Here is a 21,484-nt window from a genome sequence, read left to right on the forward strand (position 1 = left end):
CAAACAGGGACAATCCTATGCATTAATATAGTAATCAAACTAATGTGAGATAGAGCTGAAAAAAAGACAACCAGTGACCTCTATAATCAATTTTGAAAAACAATATATAATGAATCAACGTTAAAATTAATCTACGTTGAATTTTAGATGAAGAAAAAATGAAGAAATATGACACAGTGCAACCAACAAGACTATAGAAAAAAATAAAACAGAGGTGGCTGTATATTAAGCATAGCATTGTGCAAAGCAGCAGATAACTAATGCTTAAATTGATATAAAATCAAATATAATATTAGTAACTTGAAACCTCTGGTGCATTTGATATAACAAATGCACCAGAGCGTGAAAACACTGCGAGGGACTACCTTGTCCATACTTTGTGAGAGATGCATTGCTTTTCGATGTTATGTGCTTTATTTTCAAAATTTTCTTCTCTTACTCAGTTTTGGGCAAGTATAGAAATGCAGTCTTTTGATATATGGTCAGGTATAGTCCCCTGATGAAATACCTGATTATGTATCAACTTTTACCTTTACTAACATCAGATTTAATTGCATTTTTGCTTTATTTCCCATTTTTGAACCATATCAAAATTTGCCCACCCTTATCTGATGCCAGCTACCATTACCTTTATTTTCATGTAATAGTGACCTATAATTTTTTATAGGTCACTATTTTTTAATTATTTGTTTTATTCATATTTCGGCTATCTTTGCTTTTGGCTTCTGCCTGCAGTGTAACTCATTTATTGCTATACAGAAATACATATACATTTGCATTCTTTGCTGCTGCTTTGCATGCTTTGGTGCATTTGACATATCCAATTTATTTTATCTTCCCACTATTTCTACAGTTTTAATTCATTGGTATTATATACTGTATCTATTTTATATATATATATATATATATATATATATACAGGGTGTCTCAAAAATATTAGTACAAACGTTTAGGGGAGGTAGGTAACATCTAAAGGAATGTGAATTGCATAGGAACCCATAACCGGAAACATCACTGTAAGTCAGTAGACTGCGCTGTTCATCAGTTCGCGACAGGGAATATTTCTGGTTTACTAATTCAAGTAGTAGTCGCCGCATGAAGAGCATGCATCGATATACGAACTGTGAGCTGGCAGACATGCACCTAGCTTATGGATTAGCAGAGGGCAATGGACGAGCCGCTCAACGAATTTATGGAGAATGCTTCCCAGACAGACATGTACCGGACCACGTTTGTTTGAGCGTGTGCATCAAAATTTGTGCGATTATGGGTCATTTAGAGGTAACAGGAGTAGTGCGGGCAGACCATGTTCAATGCAAACTCTCGCCATGGAAGAAATTGTGTTGAATGCCGTCCAGAATAATCCTACTACCAGCACCAGTGCCACTGCCTCTGCCTTAGGAGTGTCTCGTTGCAGTGTACAGCGTGTCTGGCACGACGATTCCTTACACCCCTTTCATCTCCAAAGGGTTCAGTTATTGCTCCCCCAAGATCATCCTGCAAGTGTGGCTTTTGTGCAGTGGTTTCTCCAAGAAAGTGTTCAAGACTTGAATTTTCCAGCCTATGTTTTGTTCACGGATGAGGCTTATTCAATCAGCACAATGCTCATGTGTGGGCTCACGACAACCCACATGGTGTGCACCCCCATGCGGCACAACATTGCTTCGCAATAAATGTGTGGACAGATATGGTCAGTGACTGCTTAGTCGGCCCATATCTATTACCATCCCACATGAACTCCGCTAAATATCGTATTTTTCTTGAACAAGTTCTACCAGGGTCACTTGATGATGTTCCAGCAAATGTGAGATGCAACATTTGGTTTCAACATGACTGGGCGCCTGCCTATTATGGAAGGTGTATTCTTGACCATTTGAACAGGCGTTTTGGGCATCGATGGATTGGCCGGGGTGAACCCGTTGCCTGGCCCCCACACTCACCTGATTTATCGAGCCTTGATTTCTTTCTGGGGGGGGGGCCCTTAAATCTATTGTGTATGAATCGTCTGTGGAGACGGAAATGGATCTCGTGGCGAGACTCGTCTGCGCTGCTGCTACTGTCAAAGAAACTTCAGGTGTGTTTGACCGTGTCCGCCAATCCATGCTGCGTCGGTGTCAGGCATGCATCGCGTCTCATGGTGGAACCTTCGAGTATCTGTTGTAACATCATGAAATGCATCCATCTCATACACCATTGTAAATATTATGTCAAATAAATGTCTTATTTGACATTTAATACTGTCTTGTGTCATTTCTGCTTCTTGTGCCTCTGCTACTACTTTCTCGTGACGTTTCCAGTTATGGGTTCCTATGTGATTCACATTCCTTTAGATATTACCTACCTTCCCTAAACGTTTGTACCCATATTTTTGAGACACCCTGTATAAAAACATATATATATATATATGCAATATACATTTATTATATATGCAATATATATATATATATATGTCCAAATTATAAGTTATAGTGTAATGTAAGTCAATCCATAGTTTGAAAATCGATGTAACCACTGGCCAACCGTACCTCCAGTATACATGAAAAATTACATGAAAAATATAGAATATTAGGTTAATTAACATAATAAGCCTTACATGGGAACCCATTTTGCAAGAGACTTTGTCGAGGGCTAAACCCCTACAAAATAAAAACCCATGTTAGACTGAGCCATCGGTTTCTGTTATCATCAGTAAATTTAATTTACTTTAAATTAATTTACTTTAAATTACTTGATCTTGCTTTATCAGGATATTATGTTATTATATTGCAGGTTATTATACTCTTAGTTTGGTATGACACGTAGTCTATTTCTAACTGTACTTCCCATTTTAGATATTGTCACCTTTTAATACTATAATGAGCTACTACACTTCGAATAATCATAAGATACTACGTCGGTCGCGTAGGCTAAACTGTACCGCGGATTCCACTGTGGCTATGGGTGATCCGATAAGTAACCAAACTAGCCAGATTGCATCTAATGCGTTGGGCTTACCAAGTAACTGTCTCAATGATACCATCAATGATACTATGGATAATATAGCCACTAACTTAGCCTCGGACACGAAGATTTATACATCGGAGCAATACTTAAAATTCAAAATATGCAATAATATTAGATGTCAAACATGCCCTGCTATGAACATTAAACATGTCTCACATAATACTGACGATCCTTTTTTCTGCCATGCTAGGGGAGCCATTTATCTAATTACTTGCAATAATTGCATGGCCAAATATATTGGACAAACTGGAGGAGAATTACATATTAGAATTAATGGGCACAGATCACATATTAATAAATTTGTTAACAAAAATGACATTGAACTGCAGCACTTCCAAATACATAGCTTCGATAATATTACTATCACTATACTAGAAATTGAAAATAAGCACAGCATTAGGTTATATCGTGAAAACTGCAATATACTTAAATATAAAACCCTTTACCCATATGGTCTCAATAGCTTGTTTAACGGACGTAATTATAACATTGGTAGTTTAGATACATGTGTATATAAACTATTTCGTATGGCAAATAGTTCCCATTATAAATTGCCACGTAGCAAGAAGAAGAGCAAAGTTTATAACAATACTGGTAACGGCAATCTTATATACACTAAGCATACTTTAGGCAGATTTGCTGAAGTACTGGATGCATGGGATGAACCTAATATAAATATAAAACGCATACATGATATAGTATTTGGACTCAAGCATAGCAAGCTTAAAGCCTTAGAAAAAATGAACCTGACATATCTACACCGTAACCAGCACCTAGACCACTTACTTAAGGATATCTTTAAATATCGGCTGGATAATAAACCTGTTATCGATAACATCTATATTAATATTAAATTCAGCAATATTATATTTGACAGCTTTTTGTTCAAGGATATCTTAAATAAACATATTAAGGATTTTCGACTCAAAAATAACAATATAGTAACTAGGTTCAGTTACAATAAGCCTTTTGGACTTACGGCGTGTAACTATAAACAGCTAGCATGCAACTTAGATAACTTCTACAAGGAAGCTATCTGCCACTGCCACTTGCCACAATACCATGATTATGTAGATATGCATCATAAGCATGTAATTACAGGTGATCTTAACTTGATTCCGCACCAGGAACTGAGAACAGTACTTTCCCATGGTTTTAAATACAGACCTAATACCAGTCCTAATGCCAACTATATTACCAAACAATTACACTCTGACCTTATGCAATTTTGCCTTAAACTTGCATATAAGTATAATTTACCACTAGAGGCCTTCTATAATTGGCTGGTACTTACCATTAGCGAACTTAATCAACATATATGTAGGAAGATTTTACATAGGAAGCAACATACCTATAGAGATAGCAAAAGATATAATAGGCAGTTAATCAAACGAAAATTAAAGGATTTACAGGATGTATTTATCATAACTACTATAGATAAGGCTGCCAATAACTATAGTTTCATCTGCAAAAAATTCTACGCCTCACTGTTATACAATGAACTACATAGCAGTGCTACATACACTAGATCAAACAGTAACCTTGGTACTATTACCAAGAAGATACTAGCTATACAAAAAAAGTTAAAACTTAATAACTACAACACTAATTTTCCTTTTTTGTATGGTATACCCAAGTTTCATAAATCGCCTATCAGTTTCAGATTTATAACCTCATGTAGAAATAGCTACTCAAAGGTCCCGCATTGTAAGCTTGTAGAACTGCTTAGGATTATCTTCAAAGCTATAAATTTCACTAGAATTATTAGTAATAAGACCTATTTTAACCTTTATAAAGAACAATAAGCATAACATCAAACACATAAATACATATGATTTCAAAAACTTATTCACTAGCATCCCGCATGATGGTTTAAAATTGGTTTTAAATAATTATTTCATAGAATATAGCGAAATTTTACCCTGCCAACGTAATTACTGGGATAACCTACTCAACTTATGTATTTCCAACAGCTATATTTATAATGGTAGCAATATTTTCATACAGCATACTGGCATAGCTATGGGGGCAAGTAGCTCGTGTCTTATGGCCAATCTATATCTACACCATTTTGAAAATAACTTCAATAAAGATATTAATATGTTCAGATATATAGATGACTTAATTGTGTTCAACTATACTAACTTTCATACAGAAGCAGTTAAGCACTACCCGCAGGATTTGGTTCTAGAGGTCACTAACAAGTGTGACTCTGGTAAAGCTGCATATCTGGATATAGACATTCATATTAAGAATAATAACCTAACTACCAAGGTATTTGACAAACGCAAAAATTTAATTTCAAAACTATAGACCTAACCAGTTGGGGTACAAATATCTCAATACGTATCCTTAAAAACATAATAGTGACACAAGGTATCAGAAGATTATATATCTGTAATAATAAAAGTGATGTTATAGACGCACTGATAGATCTTAAGCACAATTTATTAGATAACGATTTCCCACATAATTTCATTATGAAACATATTAGTACTGCTTTGTCAATAGCCCAAAAACAATACCACAATGATCTAAACCAGTTGGATACCATGGAAGCTATTAGGCATAATTAAAATTGAATTACACGTAAGGGGTATAGTTTCTCTGTTTTAAAGGAATTATTTTCTGGTATAATTTCTCGTTTTTTAAAAGAAGTATCGATTTTTATACATCAGTATCTATGGAGCGAGTTGTTTACTAATTAGCCCTTGTATATATGTACATACTAGGTACTGCTGCATAAACACGCCATATATAGCTTACGCCTTAGAAAAGTGGTACCTATATGTGTTTTTACAGTAGGAATTAATTCATTTTTTACTAAGATGTCTCTTAGACATCTGAGAATTATTGGTTTTGTTTTCTCTACTACAGAGGGCGCTTTCATACTTATAGGTCATCCCTAACTTGGCTATTATTGGACAAATCGTAGGTGGCGCAGTATACGCGGCAGTTATAAACGTCTTGTGCGTTTGCTGCAGGCGTTTAGTTTTTTTTCCCGCCTTTGGCTTACGGTAATGTATGTAATGTAGATTCTTTGACGGGAACATACCGGTTCTACGGTATTCCCTCCTTTGTTGTTTAAGGGCATTCCCTCCTTTGTTGTCTAAAGCTTTATATAATGTTAGCCACTACCTAATTTTTGACGTTAGATTTATAGTAAATTTTCTTAGAAATTAGCCATTCCGTTTTTTCCTGTTGCTTTTCGCATTCTATTGATATATTTTACCGGCTCTTACTACTTAACCAGGATCCCTACTATTAGGGTCGGGAATTTACACTCCCAGTTAATCCGATGTAATATCGATAAATTGCTTTTTCTTTTCTGTTTCACTTTTATCTATCCTCTTGCCTTAATTTTTCATATCTCACGAACTATTAGAGTAATTCGAGGGGGAGTGAGGTACTATTGCTTTAACTACTCTGCTTTCCGTTCGCCTTTAGTTAGCTAATTTAGCCATTTTTCTGCAAATTGTTCAGCAAATATTAATAATTTCTCAGTTGTGCTTATAATGTTGCTGCTATCGGTCGGGCTAAATATCATCCAGCCTGTATTCTTACAAATTTTGATTAGACATTTCCCCTTTTTGGACGGCTAGATTTATGCTTATTTATAGTCTGCACTATAACCTAATTTTAAATTAGTTGAATTATCCATTATTATGGATATTGGATTTGGTATACAGGTAGATGATAACAGAAACCGATGGCTCAGTCTAACATGGGTTTTTATTTTGTAGGGGTTTAGCCCTCGACAAAGTCTCTTGCAAAATGGGTTCCCATGTAAGGCTTATTATGTTAATTAACCTAATATTTTATATTTTTCATGTAATTTTTCATGTATACTGGAGGTACGGTTGGCCAGTGGTTACATCGATTTTCAAACTATGGATTGACTTACATTACACTATAACTTATATAATTTGGACATACCTAACGTCCGATGTAATGTTCTATCATTTGATGGCATTAATCGGTTAGTTCTACATATAACACTTAATAAGTTTATATATTGGTAACACTTAATAATTTTATATATATTTTACAATTTAACTCTGGAATATTTGGATGCTATATATATATATATATATATATCCGATAATTCAAAATAAAACAAAATAAAACATAAGCTAGTAGTATGGCAAAAAATGTAGAGTGAAAAATTAACATAAAAATAACGTAAAATAAAATAAACCATACAGGGAGGGGGAAGTAAAGGTAATAAGACATAAACAGTAGCCGATAATCCCCTATATAATTTAGCACTTTAAATCCAATTAATAAAACCGATATAAAATTTAAAATAATGCCAATTATAATATGATTTAGCGGTACCCCCCTCGAAGATACCAGTTCCGAAAAACGTGAAATATCACCAAAAAAGGGTTAAAGAACTACTAAAAGAAAAAAACAAAATATCAAAATAATAGACTGACCATTATGCCGTATATCGACAGTGGACCACGAGGCCAATAATGGTCATGGAATCGCTGCATTTCAATCGCTATACAAATCGTCGCAAAGGCAAAAAGATCGAAGAACTAAACCACCCATTCCTCCTCCGATCGACCACCAATGCAGAGGATTTGCACGGCGGTGGTCCTTATGCAGCGAGAAATAATTTATAGAACAGACAGTACTCTAGATCAGAGCCACACCACTGACATAATGTAAGCTTAGCCAGCTTATATAAAAGAAAAGAAAGGAATAGATGGCGGCACAGACACTGCTTATTTAGCATAACAAGCCGCTACAACCACTGATTTATATTTAAATAAATCATTCAATATATATATTGCATATATAATAAAACCACCACTTTGCTTATTGGAGGCTTGAAATGGTGAAACCCATGTTTAGTCTCTAAAGCAAAGTTTCTGGCCCCCTCAACCCATGCATGGTACTAAGGTTTTGTACTATAGGTTTTGATACCTTTTGTGTTTGGGGTTTTCATAAAAAAGAAAAAAAGAAAAGAAATGAAAAGGTATAAAATATATAAAGACACAAGAGTTTAAAAATAAGAAAATTGTAAAAAAGTATAAAAATATAAAAAGTATGAAAGATGTGTGAATAGAACAAACTGCATGTTTCTTTCAGCTCCCATCACCAGACAAGACTGTCATGCCAAGGGGTCCCTTGGCATGACAGAATGGCATGGGATGCTGACACTGACTGTTTGGTTAATCCAGATCAGTATGAGATCACTTTGTTCATCAGAGAGGCAATCTACAACCATAGGATCCCCCCCTACTTATGTCCTTTCTCTCCCCATTCTAGGTGGATTCTACTATCCCCCCAACTTGGGTGGTTCCTACCTAACCTTTCACCTGGTGGCTGACACTACCACATCTTTTCAATTACCCCCCTTGGGGTGAGGAAGGGCCCCCCTCCCTCAGGTGTTCCCACTGTTACCCCCCTTCTACCCAGGTGGGCACATCAGCTACCTCTCTGCCGCCTCCTCCCTTTTCATCCCACACCATACTCATCCCACATTCCTTTTTTTTTTGTGGCTATTCCTGGTAAGTTACACAATGCTAGGGTTCACCCCGCCAGAGTCTATTTCTCCCTACTGACCCGTTCCGCCTCCCTTTAGCAGAAAACAGTAACTAGGGATGTATACACAAAGGACATAGTAACTATGTCCTTTGTGTATACATCCACATCTTTTTTCATTGTACTCTTGATATTCAAATTCTACACTTCAAATTTATCTCATTTATTTACTATACTCTCAGCATTGGTGTACATGCAAATATACAAGCACTGTTTATACTCTTAGTTACTCAAATATTAATTTGAATTTGAAATATTAATTTGAATGATGTTTACAGGGACAGCATAGTTTATTCCTTAATGAGGAAGTTAATAATGCACCCAATGAACCTCAATGGATGCAATATTCTTTGTGTTAAGGAATTCAATAACACACTGCTACTTCATATGCACATTGTTACTCTCCATTTTCACAGACCACAGCATCCCTGGCATGTAGTAGTGAAATTTGCAGGATATTGACAGAAATGTTTAAATTTTCACATGACACCGTTAAATTCTGTAAGGCAACAGTGCACAAGTGGAAAAAAAATTTGGCAGCATTAGTTTTGGAGTGGCCAAAAAAGAAAAAGTGAACACAATGGGTTTATATATATAAAGGAATAATTACATATTAACTTGAAAATCAAAACTTACGGAGCAGTGGTGAAGTAAAGAGAAAGACCACTGTTGTCCATTTCGTCTCCTGAAAGGCACAATTAAGTCTTAAATAAATATATATATACATACACGTATATATTTATTTATTTATATATTGTAATGTTAAAGTAGATAAAAGTAACTATAATTACAGCATATATTATTAGAGCTATGGAATTAATGCATTCTCGAAATCATTGATAAGGTAAAAATATGTATCTCAAAAAAAACATTTTTCATAGAATATAATGTAATAGCACAAGATTATCTTCTGGATCAAACAATCAAGATCCCCTCTCCCCCACCTAGATATATATTCTTTGCATCTTATTATTTGATAGTTAGTCAAGCAGTAACATAATAACACACAAAATCATTTAATGTGAGTTATTTGTACAATGTATGTCTTAAGAACAGCAATAACTGCCTGTGCTAAAATAATAAATAAATAAATAAATTTTCTGTTTATACTCCGGGACGACCAAACGGTCAGATTAGTTCACAAGATAGACAGAATACAAGAAACAGCACCGTATTCAGCAGTCACGGGCTTGAACTCCGGTCACTCAAGGCACGTGTACTTATGCACCCGCACGCCTGACCACACGGCAGCCTTCTTAATAATAGTTACACTTTCAGCAAAAAATGGTTAAACCACTTAGGACTTACTACTTTTAAGAGTGCTCAAAAGAAGTTAGTGTTTATGTTTCAGCACTATGCTCCAAGACTATGAAACATAGAATCTGAAACACTATATGTATATTCATGAAATCCTAATAAAAAGTGTGTAGTTGGGTGATATTTTCAACGCATTCTATAAGAGAGTGCCATTACTGACTGTGGGGTGAGATGAAGTAAATGTTTCTCTTAAATGAAAACATTTGGGCTTTATCATGATAGCCTGTACACAGCTAAGCACCTTATTAATTAGCATAAAAAAGATGCAATACAAATTAAGAATAAATTTTGTATTTTACTATAAGCTATATGGTGCAAGGAAGCCACAGGCTTTTTTACTCAAGGCAAAAAAAAAATAAAAAAAACAAATAAACTACACGTTTTCCTCCTCATATAGGTAATTATCCAACTGACCTCTGAATTTCCCCCATGGCATGGGCTCAACTATTAAGTAATCAACAACTTGCAGGCTAAAAGAAAACTTCCTGCAACCCAGTCTAAATACCTTTAGAGTTTTAATCACTTTCCTTATAATTTGCAGTTGTGTCCCCTAGTACTGGAATTACAGTTGAATTCCGTTATTTGGGACACATCGGGACTAGTGCATTTTGGACCGATTAAGATTTGCCCCAAATAAACGGCTGCCCCGATTAACCGGTGGCCCAAATAACCGGAATCCACTGTATTTATAACAGTGAAAATTTATCCTCTGTTTATCTTTCAAAGCCTTATAGATAGACCACAATCACATCCCCAGCCAAAGTGACTGAATTCCAAGCTCTATAGCCTACATATTCAGTTTTTCCCTCATACAGATGCCCTTTAGTAGATCTCATCAAGTGGGTTTCCCCCCCCCCCTTTGGACCCTAAAAAGAAAGCTTATCGTCTCTTTTTAGGCGCAGTTGGCATACATGCACATAGTATTCCAAGTGCAGTCTTATATAATTGCCTTGTACAGTGGGAACATGTATTGCTACAAGAAAATATTTGATAAATCACTGAGAAGACACTGTTAGCCTACCTTGCTAATTTATGGGCACACTTTTTGGAGAACTTGATGTCTACCAATATAATAATTTCAAAATTCCTTTCTTCCTGTACTGTTTGCAATCCAACTATGTATGTTATTTTGGGGGCTGCTATTTGCCAAGTGTGAGACCTTGCATTTTGCTGTACTAAAACAGCTGCCACTTCTCTGACCTTTCTTGCAGCCTATCCAAGCCATCCTAAAACAGCACTGCTCAGTGTGATCATTAACTGTAATTTGCAAATTTTGCCCTCTTAATTCCTTCAATGATGTAATTTATATAAATCAGAAAGAACCCTTGTCCAAAACCAATCATTGGGTATCCCACTTCAAATGTTAGGCCTATCTGAAGAGAAAACCATTAATCACAAGCCACTGCCACCAGCCCTGCAGCCACCTTGTGATGTACATCAAAATCTTATCCATGATCCCAACATGTTCCAGCTTATAGAATAGCCTCTAATGAGGGCCTAAGTCAGTAGCGTAGCTACCCCTTTTAGGGCCCGGAGGCAAAGAACATTCGGGCCCCTACTTAATTAATGAAAATTGTGAAAAGAGGAGACAGCCAAAGACGCCGGGCCCGGACCCGGAGGCAATTGCCTTGCCTGCCTACATGGCAGCTACGCCACTGGCCTAATTCTTCTGTTGGGGATCGCATACATATCTATTGGGACTTCATCCTCTGCTTTACTAAAATTAAATGAAGGACAAACAAATAGTAAGTATACCATCTACAATACCGAAACTCAATTGATGCCAGAACATCGGCAGATACAGACTATCCTACAGATTGGCTAGATCTCATATGTAATCACAACGCTGTACTTCCTATTCTGCAACCACACTGTGATCCATCTCATAATCTTACGAATGATCCCAACACATTTCAGATTATAGAATAACCACTCAGGAGAGATTAAGTTGAATGCTTTGCTAAAATGAAACAAAGGAAAAACTCACAGTAAGTATGAAATTGACAATAGCAAAATCCAACTGATGCTGCAACATGAGTAGATGTAAACTACTCTACAGATGGGCTACATATCAAATGATAATCATATAAAGCAGCCTTGTGACGATTTTCTTTTTTTTTTTAAACATGGGGATACAAAAAATTTGCATCTTTAAAAATATTTGTGCAGTTCTAAAATTTTTCAAAAAAAAAATGGTGGGCTGAGATAAACTTGTATTTGCCAAGTGCATCACATATTTTCAAAAATGTTGCTAAAAACACAAATTATGTAAGTGCAAAGTTGCATTTGTGCATGCACTGATATACTAACGATCTATGCATAGAATAACAATATATGTTGTGATATAAGCATCACAATATTTATTAAAAAAAATAATAATAATAAAATTACAGGTAGTTCCCGAGTTAATTCGTTTACGAGTTAATTCTTTCCTAGTGTGCATTCATAAAGTGGAAATTATTTCCTATAGATGTAATGTCAAAAACAAGGGGTTACAGTCTCAACAATGAAATTAGTTACTAATTAGTTTATGCTTAAACAATGATTGATTTATCTAAAGAAATGAAAACATTGAGTCTAAAATCAAGCAAATATAATAATAAAGAAATTATTTATGACTTACAAATGTTAAAGAACGTTTATTCTTCATCATCAACGACTAAATGCACACCCATTGATCACTCATTGTTGGTTTGTTTGAAGCACAAGGAGGAGTCTTCTTCAGAAATGCATCAAGAGGCATTTGTTTCCAAGATAGTCTTCTCTTTTCTTTATAAATTTCCCGACAGCATGCATAAGCATTTTTTAAATCTGTGGCAACTTTTCTAGTATACTACAAATTTGAATCTTGTGACTCAAAGATCTCAATTGCTTTTTCTATATGTTGAAAAGCTTTGTTTAGTCCTTCAGCTTGCAGGAACAAATAGGCGTTTCAGCTGTTAAATCTTCTTCTTCCTCAGCTTCTTCACATTTTTACATTTCAAAGAGGTCTTCATTTGTGAGCTCTCCATTGTGTGCTTGAAGCAGATCAGTGACATCAGTTGTAGAAATGTCAAGCTGCAATTAGTTAGCAATAGTAACAACTGCTTCTGTTTCATTTTTAACCATCTCTGCTGGTTCTTGAATTCTTTCAAAATTGTCAATAAACTGAGGACACAGTTTATTCCAAACAACCTTCATGTTCTTCTATATAATTTTGTCGAGGATCACTGTATTATTTTAACTGCATCTAAAATATGGAATTCTTTGCAAAATTCTTTAAGAGTTGGACCTACCTCTTTATCCGTTGCATTAATTAACGTATCAAATGTATCCCGAAGATAATGCGCCTTAAAGGTTGAAATAACGCCCTGGTCAATTGGCTTCAAAAGTGGTGTCATATTTGGCGGCAAAAAATTATTTTAACTTTAGGGTGGTGATGTTTCAGAAATGGTGGGTGGCCGGGTGAATTATCTAAAATCAGAATCACCCAAAAAGGAATACTTTTATCTTCACAATACTGCTTTACTTCAGATACAAAGTGATGCAAAAACCAGTCTTGGAATAGTGAAGCAGTAACCCAAGCTTTCTTATTGGATTTCCATGATGTAGTCACAAAGGAACTGGATGCAAAGAATAATTTTGATATCATATATTTGGATCTTAGAAAAGCTTTTGCTACTGTTGCACATGGAAGATTGCTGCACAAATTGGAGCAGTGTGGCATTGGAGGAAAATTGCTGCTATGGATAAAGGGATGGTTGAGTGGGAGAAGACAGAGTGGTAATCAATGGACACTGCTCATCGTGGACTAATGTTATTAGTGGAGTCCCTCAGGATTCAGTCATTAATGGCATGCACAGATTGCAACAAAATACACGGAGTACAAAGTTTCTAAGCTAAAAAAAAAAAAGAATAAAGAGACGAGTCTGAAAATTTATTTATATTTTTTATATGACTGAAGATTTCATGGATGAGGTAACACATTTCACCATAAAATAAAAACCCACGTAATTCCAGCTATCGGTATTTTCGCAAATGCAATAACATGCAGCTTACTACCCATACATAATTTGATTGCACTAACAAAAAAAGCCCAATAAACCAGAAAGTGCATATTGTTTTTATTGTTTTATGGTTGTGACCTCCAAATATGTGCTGTAGAAAAATATCAAAACGCGTTCATATTTGATTCTTATAACTGAACATATGATAACAAGAAAGTGTAGTGCATTTTAATGATTTGAATTGGTAACTAATACAATTTACATTATAAAAATTACCTTTTAGATAGATAAATAGCTTAGTTATATAGCGAAAATTTCATTTCAACTTCCGAGGTCGTGAAACAAATTACCAAAAAACAATGTGTTATTGGGTTCACATTACGATATTTTCATGATATGATGTTATCTCGTGAACAGATTAATATCGTAAAGCAGGGGAACACTACATCGTATGGCTACCTGCGTGGTTTGAAATGCGGGATTTATGAATGTTTAACATTCATTTTTTGCAATTAACGTTCATATTTTCAATATTGTTGATACTTGATACTTGAAAAAAAAAAAACCTCTTAAAACCAGGAACTCGTAAAGCGGGTACTGCCTGCATATTATAAGGATGAATGTGTTATCAGATATTTCAATTTATGGGCACACTTAATCCTGTGAAGGTTGCAAGGACCCAGACACTTACTATTCACAAATATTAATATTTTTAATAAATAATACAGGGATTACCTTGATCTCTTTATAGGAAAGCTTCTTATCCAACTCTCTTAGTCCATCAAGCAAATTAATTAAAATACAATGAATTCAATAAACTACATTTTAATGTGTTTCGTAATGATAGCCACAGCACTGACTTAATAACCAGGATATACCGTCGAGGCCCCAACCCACTCCAAAACGATCAACCGTGACGCAACCATCAGTATAGGAAAACATTTCAAAATTATAACAATATATTTGCATATATTTCACACGTTCCTTTATTAGGACTCAACATTCGTAAATATGATTAATGTATATTGACACATCCATAATCTATAATAAAATTACACACCCTTGTTCATGCACCCTTATATTTTTATATAATTATATGCCTGTTTAACCATACATCTATCTGATTCTGTACACAGGCACCTGTTAATATATATACGTTTGGAGCTCACATTTGGTTTTTAGGAATACACTAGGTTTTTTAGGAATACACCCATTCTCTACTATACAATCCAGTATACAGTACAATCGTTTAGGTATACATTCGGTTTCAGTATACAATCGTTTAACTACATTCACACATTTATGTAGTCACACATTTGTCTAATCATACGTTGTTATTATAGATAGATATATGAACATTATGGGAGACTGGTTGGTTAATTTAAAATACAAATATACCAGAATTACACTCAAGTATTCTGCCCAAAAGTATCATATTTTATTCTTAAGACAATGTCTCTCTGATAATATTATCTCAAAATTTGCAAAGGTTAAGTAAAATAGAATTCCTGGGCATGTCCCGGCTTATTGAAACTACATCACGAAAAATTGTAAAATTAGCAGTGGAATCACATTTTACACTTAAAAAGAAATGATTTAAACAAATCCAGCATTAACAAAATACAGTAAAAAAAATGTATTGAAGATTGGACTTTTCTAAAAGAATCTATTAAACTAAAATTAGAAGCTTTAACAACAGAATTAAAAGATAGGCATTTTAACAAATTACAATCACTTTGAGGTCTAAGGAATAACACTGATAGGAATACTACCACACCCCTTCACTGATGCAAAGTGGACAATCACATGATGAATGAACAACAAAATATTGTTAACCATTGTGACACGTTATTACCAAGATGGTGATATGGTTGGAAATATAGTAAGAATGGAAAATACCATACCAGTAAATTTAAATACACAAATAAATAACATAATAAATCTTTCATCATGTACTCTTTCACCACAGCAAGTTGCATTATTAGGAAATGGTTTAAATTACAGCTTACCACTGCGTATTCTCCCAAAGAAACAATTAATCGTTGATCTTGAGTTTTGTCTAAGCAACTTACCTCAAAGAAATATTTTCATTCAACAGGCCAATCGGATTATAAATCATATCAACATTGCGAACATTCCAAAACTGAATAAATATGAATCTGTAGCATTGTGTAAATTGAGAGATAATCGGGACATTATTATACAGAAGGCTGACAAAGGAGATACTGTTGTTATTCTGAACAAAAATGATTGCATCAATAAATTACATACCACCATATCAGAGATGACAACATACGAAGAGGTTGATTCCTCTGTTTTTTTATAATTTAGTAAACAAGTATAATAAAACCCTAACATTATATAGGAAGAACAAGTTACAGTTTATGTAGCTTTATTTTGGCAAAATAAAGCTACATAAACCAAGTAATCTAATATGCCCAATTGTTTCATACAAAAATTCGGCACTCTCATCTTTAGCAACATTCATCTATTCTATTTTAAAACCATTCAGAGAAATTTTAAAATGTAATATAAAAAATTATGATTCGCTTTTTATGACATTAAAAGACCATAAAATTAAGAAAGACACCAATTATACTCTCTTGATGAAACAACTTTATACACCAATGTAAACGTTCCATATGCACTAGACGTTGTTTGGGACCTGCTTACCGATAGCAATATCAATATAAATAACACTAGGCTCCCCAAAGATAAGATTTTTGAATTTACTAAAATATTAGTTTCCACCAATTAGATTTCATTTCAAGAAAAAATATACACAGATTTTTGGCTTACCAATGGGTCTTAGCATTAGCGGACTTATTGCAGAATTATATTTGGACAAGATTAAGAGTATATATTTGAATACATTTATACCAGAAGTCTCATATTATGGCCGATACTTAGATAACAACTTCATAATAACTAATCAGACTACCATAAATTCCATTTTACAAGTTTTTAATAATATCCCTATGAGACCAAAATTTACTTTAAAATACCAGAAGGAAAATACAAAATCTATCAACTTTCTTAATTTTACAGTAAATTTTGGGGAAAAACTAAATTTCAGGATTTATAGAAAATCTACTAATATGGGCATGTTATACACTACAATAGATACCATCCATACACATACAAAAAAATTTGTCATGCTTAACCAGTTTTTAAATGCTTTCAAATATTCCACCACACAAAGGGGGTTACAGTTGGAAATTGAGGAACTAACAATGAGATTCCTAAATAGAGGTTATCCAATTACCTCTATTAATAAAATTAAACTGATTGCCCAGGAAATGATAACTAATAACAATCTGAAAACAAATATTGATAAAAAATATTTTATTATAGTCCCATATGTAGAAAACTAGTATAACAAATTAAATGATTTATGTAAGGGTACAGATATGAAAGTAAAAGCTAGACTGACCAATAAATTACATATATTATTAAAGAAGGGTTCCTCAAATTCTTCCTTTCAACGAATGCATGATCTCGTCTATAGCATTTCATGTAAAGACTGCGACTCGGTTTACAATGGATCTACTCAGGGGGTGTTGGATTTTTGCGTTAAACAACATGAGGCTTCTGTACGCATGTCAAGAGCAAATGCTTTAGAGTCGGCATTCCAAGCTGTGAATGCCGACTTGGCATTCCAAGCTTTCTTTTTAATGATGCCAAAATAATTAATATTCAGCAAAATTATTGTAAATTATTTATTGCTGAAACACTTGAAATGAAACTCAATTAATATTCATAGACCTTTTTTAATAATGGATGATTGGTCCTATAAACGCATGCATGATGAGGAATAAATTTCTTTTAAATACTTATGCACAGACGCATTTTTTAGTTTCATTCCGTCCTGTGAACACGAGGTATCGAAACGTTTCCGTCTAAATTAAGGAGGAAGAAATTTGTCTTCATATATTATTTATTTAGTTGTTCTTTCTACTATGAGTAAATCTGACATAATGTTTTCTTATACCGATGGTTGCGTCACGGTTGATGGTTTTGGAATTGGGTTGGGGCCTCGACGGTGATTTCTGGTTATTAAGTCGGGGTTGTAGCTATCGTTATGGAACAAGTTAAAATGTAGTTTATTAAATTCATTGTATTTTAATTTAAGTGATGGACTAGGAGAGTTGGATAAGAAGCCTTCCTATAAAGAGATCAAGGTAATTCCTGTAATATTTACTAAAAGTAACAAAAAATATAGGAGATACTGAGCAGATAATAGCTCTTATTATACTTAACAATATTAATAAATTAAATACATGGCTGATAAATGCCGGCAACTAGAATGTCAGTTCAACTCTGCCATGTTTCGCTGTGGTGATAGAGGAAATGACTGTAGGTATAAAAACAAAGTAAACACGAAGGAAACCATTTCAGGTTAAGTTAGGAATTCAAATTGAGGGAAATTTTGTTTAGAGTTAGACTTTCTTTAAAAATAAGAGAACTAATTAGAGACAGAAAACCTGAAATAGTTAACAACTCAACTATTTGCAAGAGAAGGAATAATACAGAAAATTATACATCTTTAAACAAATACAGTAAACCCCCTCAATTCGCGGGGGTTACGTTCCTGAGAAATGCGGCGAATACCGAAAACACGAATACTGAGTTATGACTCCCATAGTAATAAAGGAGTTCTGTTCCAAAGTATGAAATTTATAAGAAAAACTAGTCTAAAATTTTGTCTATGTATGTATTATATGTACCTTCATAATATGGCTATGTACATAGACAGTACATAGTGAAATGAAAGCATATGGCATCGAAATGAAAATAAGAAACAATTTAATATTAAATGTAATATTTATTAGAAATTTCAAACAAATCTTTCAAACCAGCACCTTTGCTAGCTAAAAAACTTATCCCGCCAGTGCTATCACCAGTTTCGCTAAAGTGTTAATAAAGGAGTCCCACGAATGATGAGTGAACTTAACGGAATTTTAATTTGAGTTCGGTCTTCTATCCACAGATTTAAAGCTTTTTCCATTTTTTCTAATTTAACATCACGAGTTACCGAGCAAATTTTTGAAGCAATTAGCGCGTTTTCACGGACACTACGGTGGATTTTTTCTTATGATTTTTTGATTCATCGTACCGTTGACTCATTGATTTTATGTTTTGCCACTGAGGAGACATTTTCACCATTAGAAGTTTTGTCTAATAACTCAATTTTACTCGCTAATGCCATCACCTTCTTTGATATTTTCACATTTCCCTTGTTATTCGTAGCCATATTTTTGTATGAGGTAGAAAGAACTTGTCCACAATAAAGATTCTCTTACGTTAACACGCTCGAAAAAGTCTGTTTTACACTTTTGTAAGCATATCAATTTATAAATTGATAAATTTATTCAATTTATAAGCATATAAATTAAAAGCAAACGATGAAACCTTCCATGACAAGCACATAACACATACTGAACAAGGATTAGCGAGAAAACCACGCTCACGATTTTGTCACCCCTCTCCCCCCACCCACTGAGCGCTGTTTTGACCGGGAAAGACAATTTTAGCCACCCCCATGTTTTTTTATGGCGGAAAATGTTCACGGTGCTTTAAAATTCACATTTTGTTTAGGTTTCATTTTATATTAAATCAGCGGCCGCGAATACGCGAAACCGCAAATACAGATACCGCGAATAGCGGGGGTTTACAGTAGTTATAAAAAATAATTATACACAATTTACAGAGTTATACAGATACAGAATTAAAAATAAATAATTTTACAAATATTTATACAAAAAAAAATGTTACAAATAATTATACAAAAAAAAATGTACATATTCAGAAAAAAAAAAGGGGGGGGGGAGTACAAATATTAATAAGTAATAAGTAATTAATAAGTATAAAAATATTAATAAGTAAAAAGCATACATATAATGAAATGAGCTCACATTGTGTATATATATATACAATGCCAATCAATATATATATATACAATGCTAATTAGCATAAGTAGAGGCATACAATGCAAGAAAGCAAGCTTATGCAGCATCAGATAGAAAAAAAGAAAAAGAAAAAACCCCTCCCATTTCACCCCTCCATTCGTTCCAAATGCCTGTCCAGCTCAACCTTAAATTTATTTAGCTATTAGCCTATTCCACCAATCAACTACCCACTAGCTAAAGACAAATTTCCGCACATCTATTCTACAACTAAAAGGTAAAAAAAAAAAAAAAAAAAGGTAAACTGCAGCCATTATCAACCCACGGCAGGATGGAAGCCTCCTCAACAATTCATGCCAAGGGAAATGGATCATAATCTGTCACGCTGATCCAGTGCGGGTTCGCAGATCAACCGTATTTAGCAGTCAGGAGCTTGAACCCCGGTCTACTCAAGGAGCGTGTGCTACTGCAGTCCCCCTGACCACTTGGCTACGGAGGCGTTTATTCTTTAACTATCTTTCCTCAATTTGAAACTGTGTCCCCTCAGGTTCTTAGTCTGAGCAAAAGGAAGAATCCCATCAGCATTCAGCTTGTTCACCCCCATTCAAGGCCTTATACACCTCAATTAGATCACCTAGCAGGTGCCTACTCTCCAGGCACTGCAATTTGCAGAAACTTAAGCCTTTCTTGGTAAGAGCATCCCTTTGTTCCCCTCACCAATCTTGCCCTTCTTTGTACTCATTCTAGCAACTCTACATCCTTCCTAAAATGAGGCCTCCAGATCTGTACACAGTACTCTAGGTGTGGCCTGACCATTGCCTTGTATTACGGGATAATCACCTCGCTGTCCCTACAATCAAAATTCCTATATATCATTGGCAAGGCTCCATGACCTGCACTGCTCAGCAAACTTCATATTTGACTGCACAATTACCCCCCAGGTTTTTTTCACTCTCCACTTCCCTGAGTGTAGTACCGCACAGCTGATACGTTTCTCTTAAGTTATTGCTACCCATATGCAGTACTATGCATTTGTCAACGTTAAACTTCAGTTGCCACTTCTCAACCCATTTTCCCAACTTATCTATATCCAGTTGTAGTAGCATAATGTCTTTACTGTCGTTAACAAACGACAAACCTTTGTCTTTGCAAACCTTTGTGTCATCTGCAAACTTGGACATTAAAACTGACATACCTTCATCAATATCATTGATAAATATACAAAACAACAATGGGCCCAACACCAAACACAGAGGGGGGGCGAATTCCACTAATAACATTTGTCCACAAAGAGCAGTATCCATTGATTACCACTCTCTGTCATCTCCCACTCAATCATCCCTTTATCCATTGTAGCAACTTACCCTTAATGCCATACCTCTCCAATTTGTACAGCAGTCTTCCATGTGCAACAGTATCAAAAACTTTGCTGAAATCCAAGTACAGTAGGGACCTGTTTTATGGCATTCCGCTAATACAGCGGTTTCCAATTATATCCATGTTCGTTATATTCTGCATTTTTGCACATGACACGCTCAGCAGAGGGTCCGAGAATAGCATCGCGCGCCATTTTATTGTCGGTGATTCGGTTTGTTTACATCACTTGTGCACTCTACATCTCTTTGTATTCTGCTAATTTTCCAAACTTTCAAACTTTTTAAAGTTATATTGTATTATATATAAGATTTTTGTGATAATTACAATGGCATCTAAGTG

The 21,484-nt window shown here is 34.7% G+C and overlaps 1 protein-coding gene across 3 annotated transcripts in view; it reads right to left on the reverse strand.

Annotated features, from left to right (window-relative positions):
- The window catches only part of LOC150086985 (peptidyl-glycine alpha-amidating monooxygenase B-like), a 627,331-nt gene that overhangs the window by 446,250 nt on the left and 159,597 nt on the right, over positions 1-21,484 (reverse strand). For all 3 annotated transcript variants that reach the window (XM_090372880.1, XM_090372878.1, XM_090372879.1), the window contains exon 7: positions 9,196-9,244. In XM_090372880.1, coding sequence (XP_090229006.1) covers positions 9,196-9,244 — 49 coding nt within the window. The remainder of the gene's footprint in view (positions 1-9,195; positions 9,245-21,484) is intronic.

The sequence above is a fragment of the Mastigoproctus giganteus genome, chromosome 4 (genome assembly GCF_048544385.1).
Source record: "Mastigoproctus giganteus isolate SK-2022 chromosome 4, ASM4854438v1, whole genome shotgun sequence".
Classification (NCBI taxonomy): Eukaryota; Metazoa; Arthropoda; class Arachnida; order Uropygi; family Thelyphonidae; genus Mastigoproctus; species Mastigoproctus giganteus.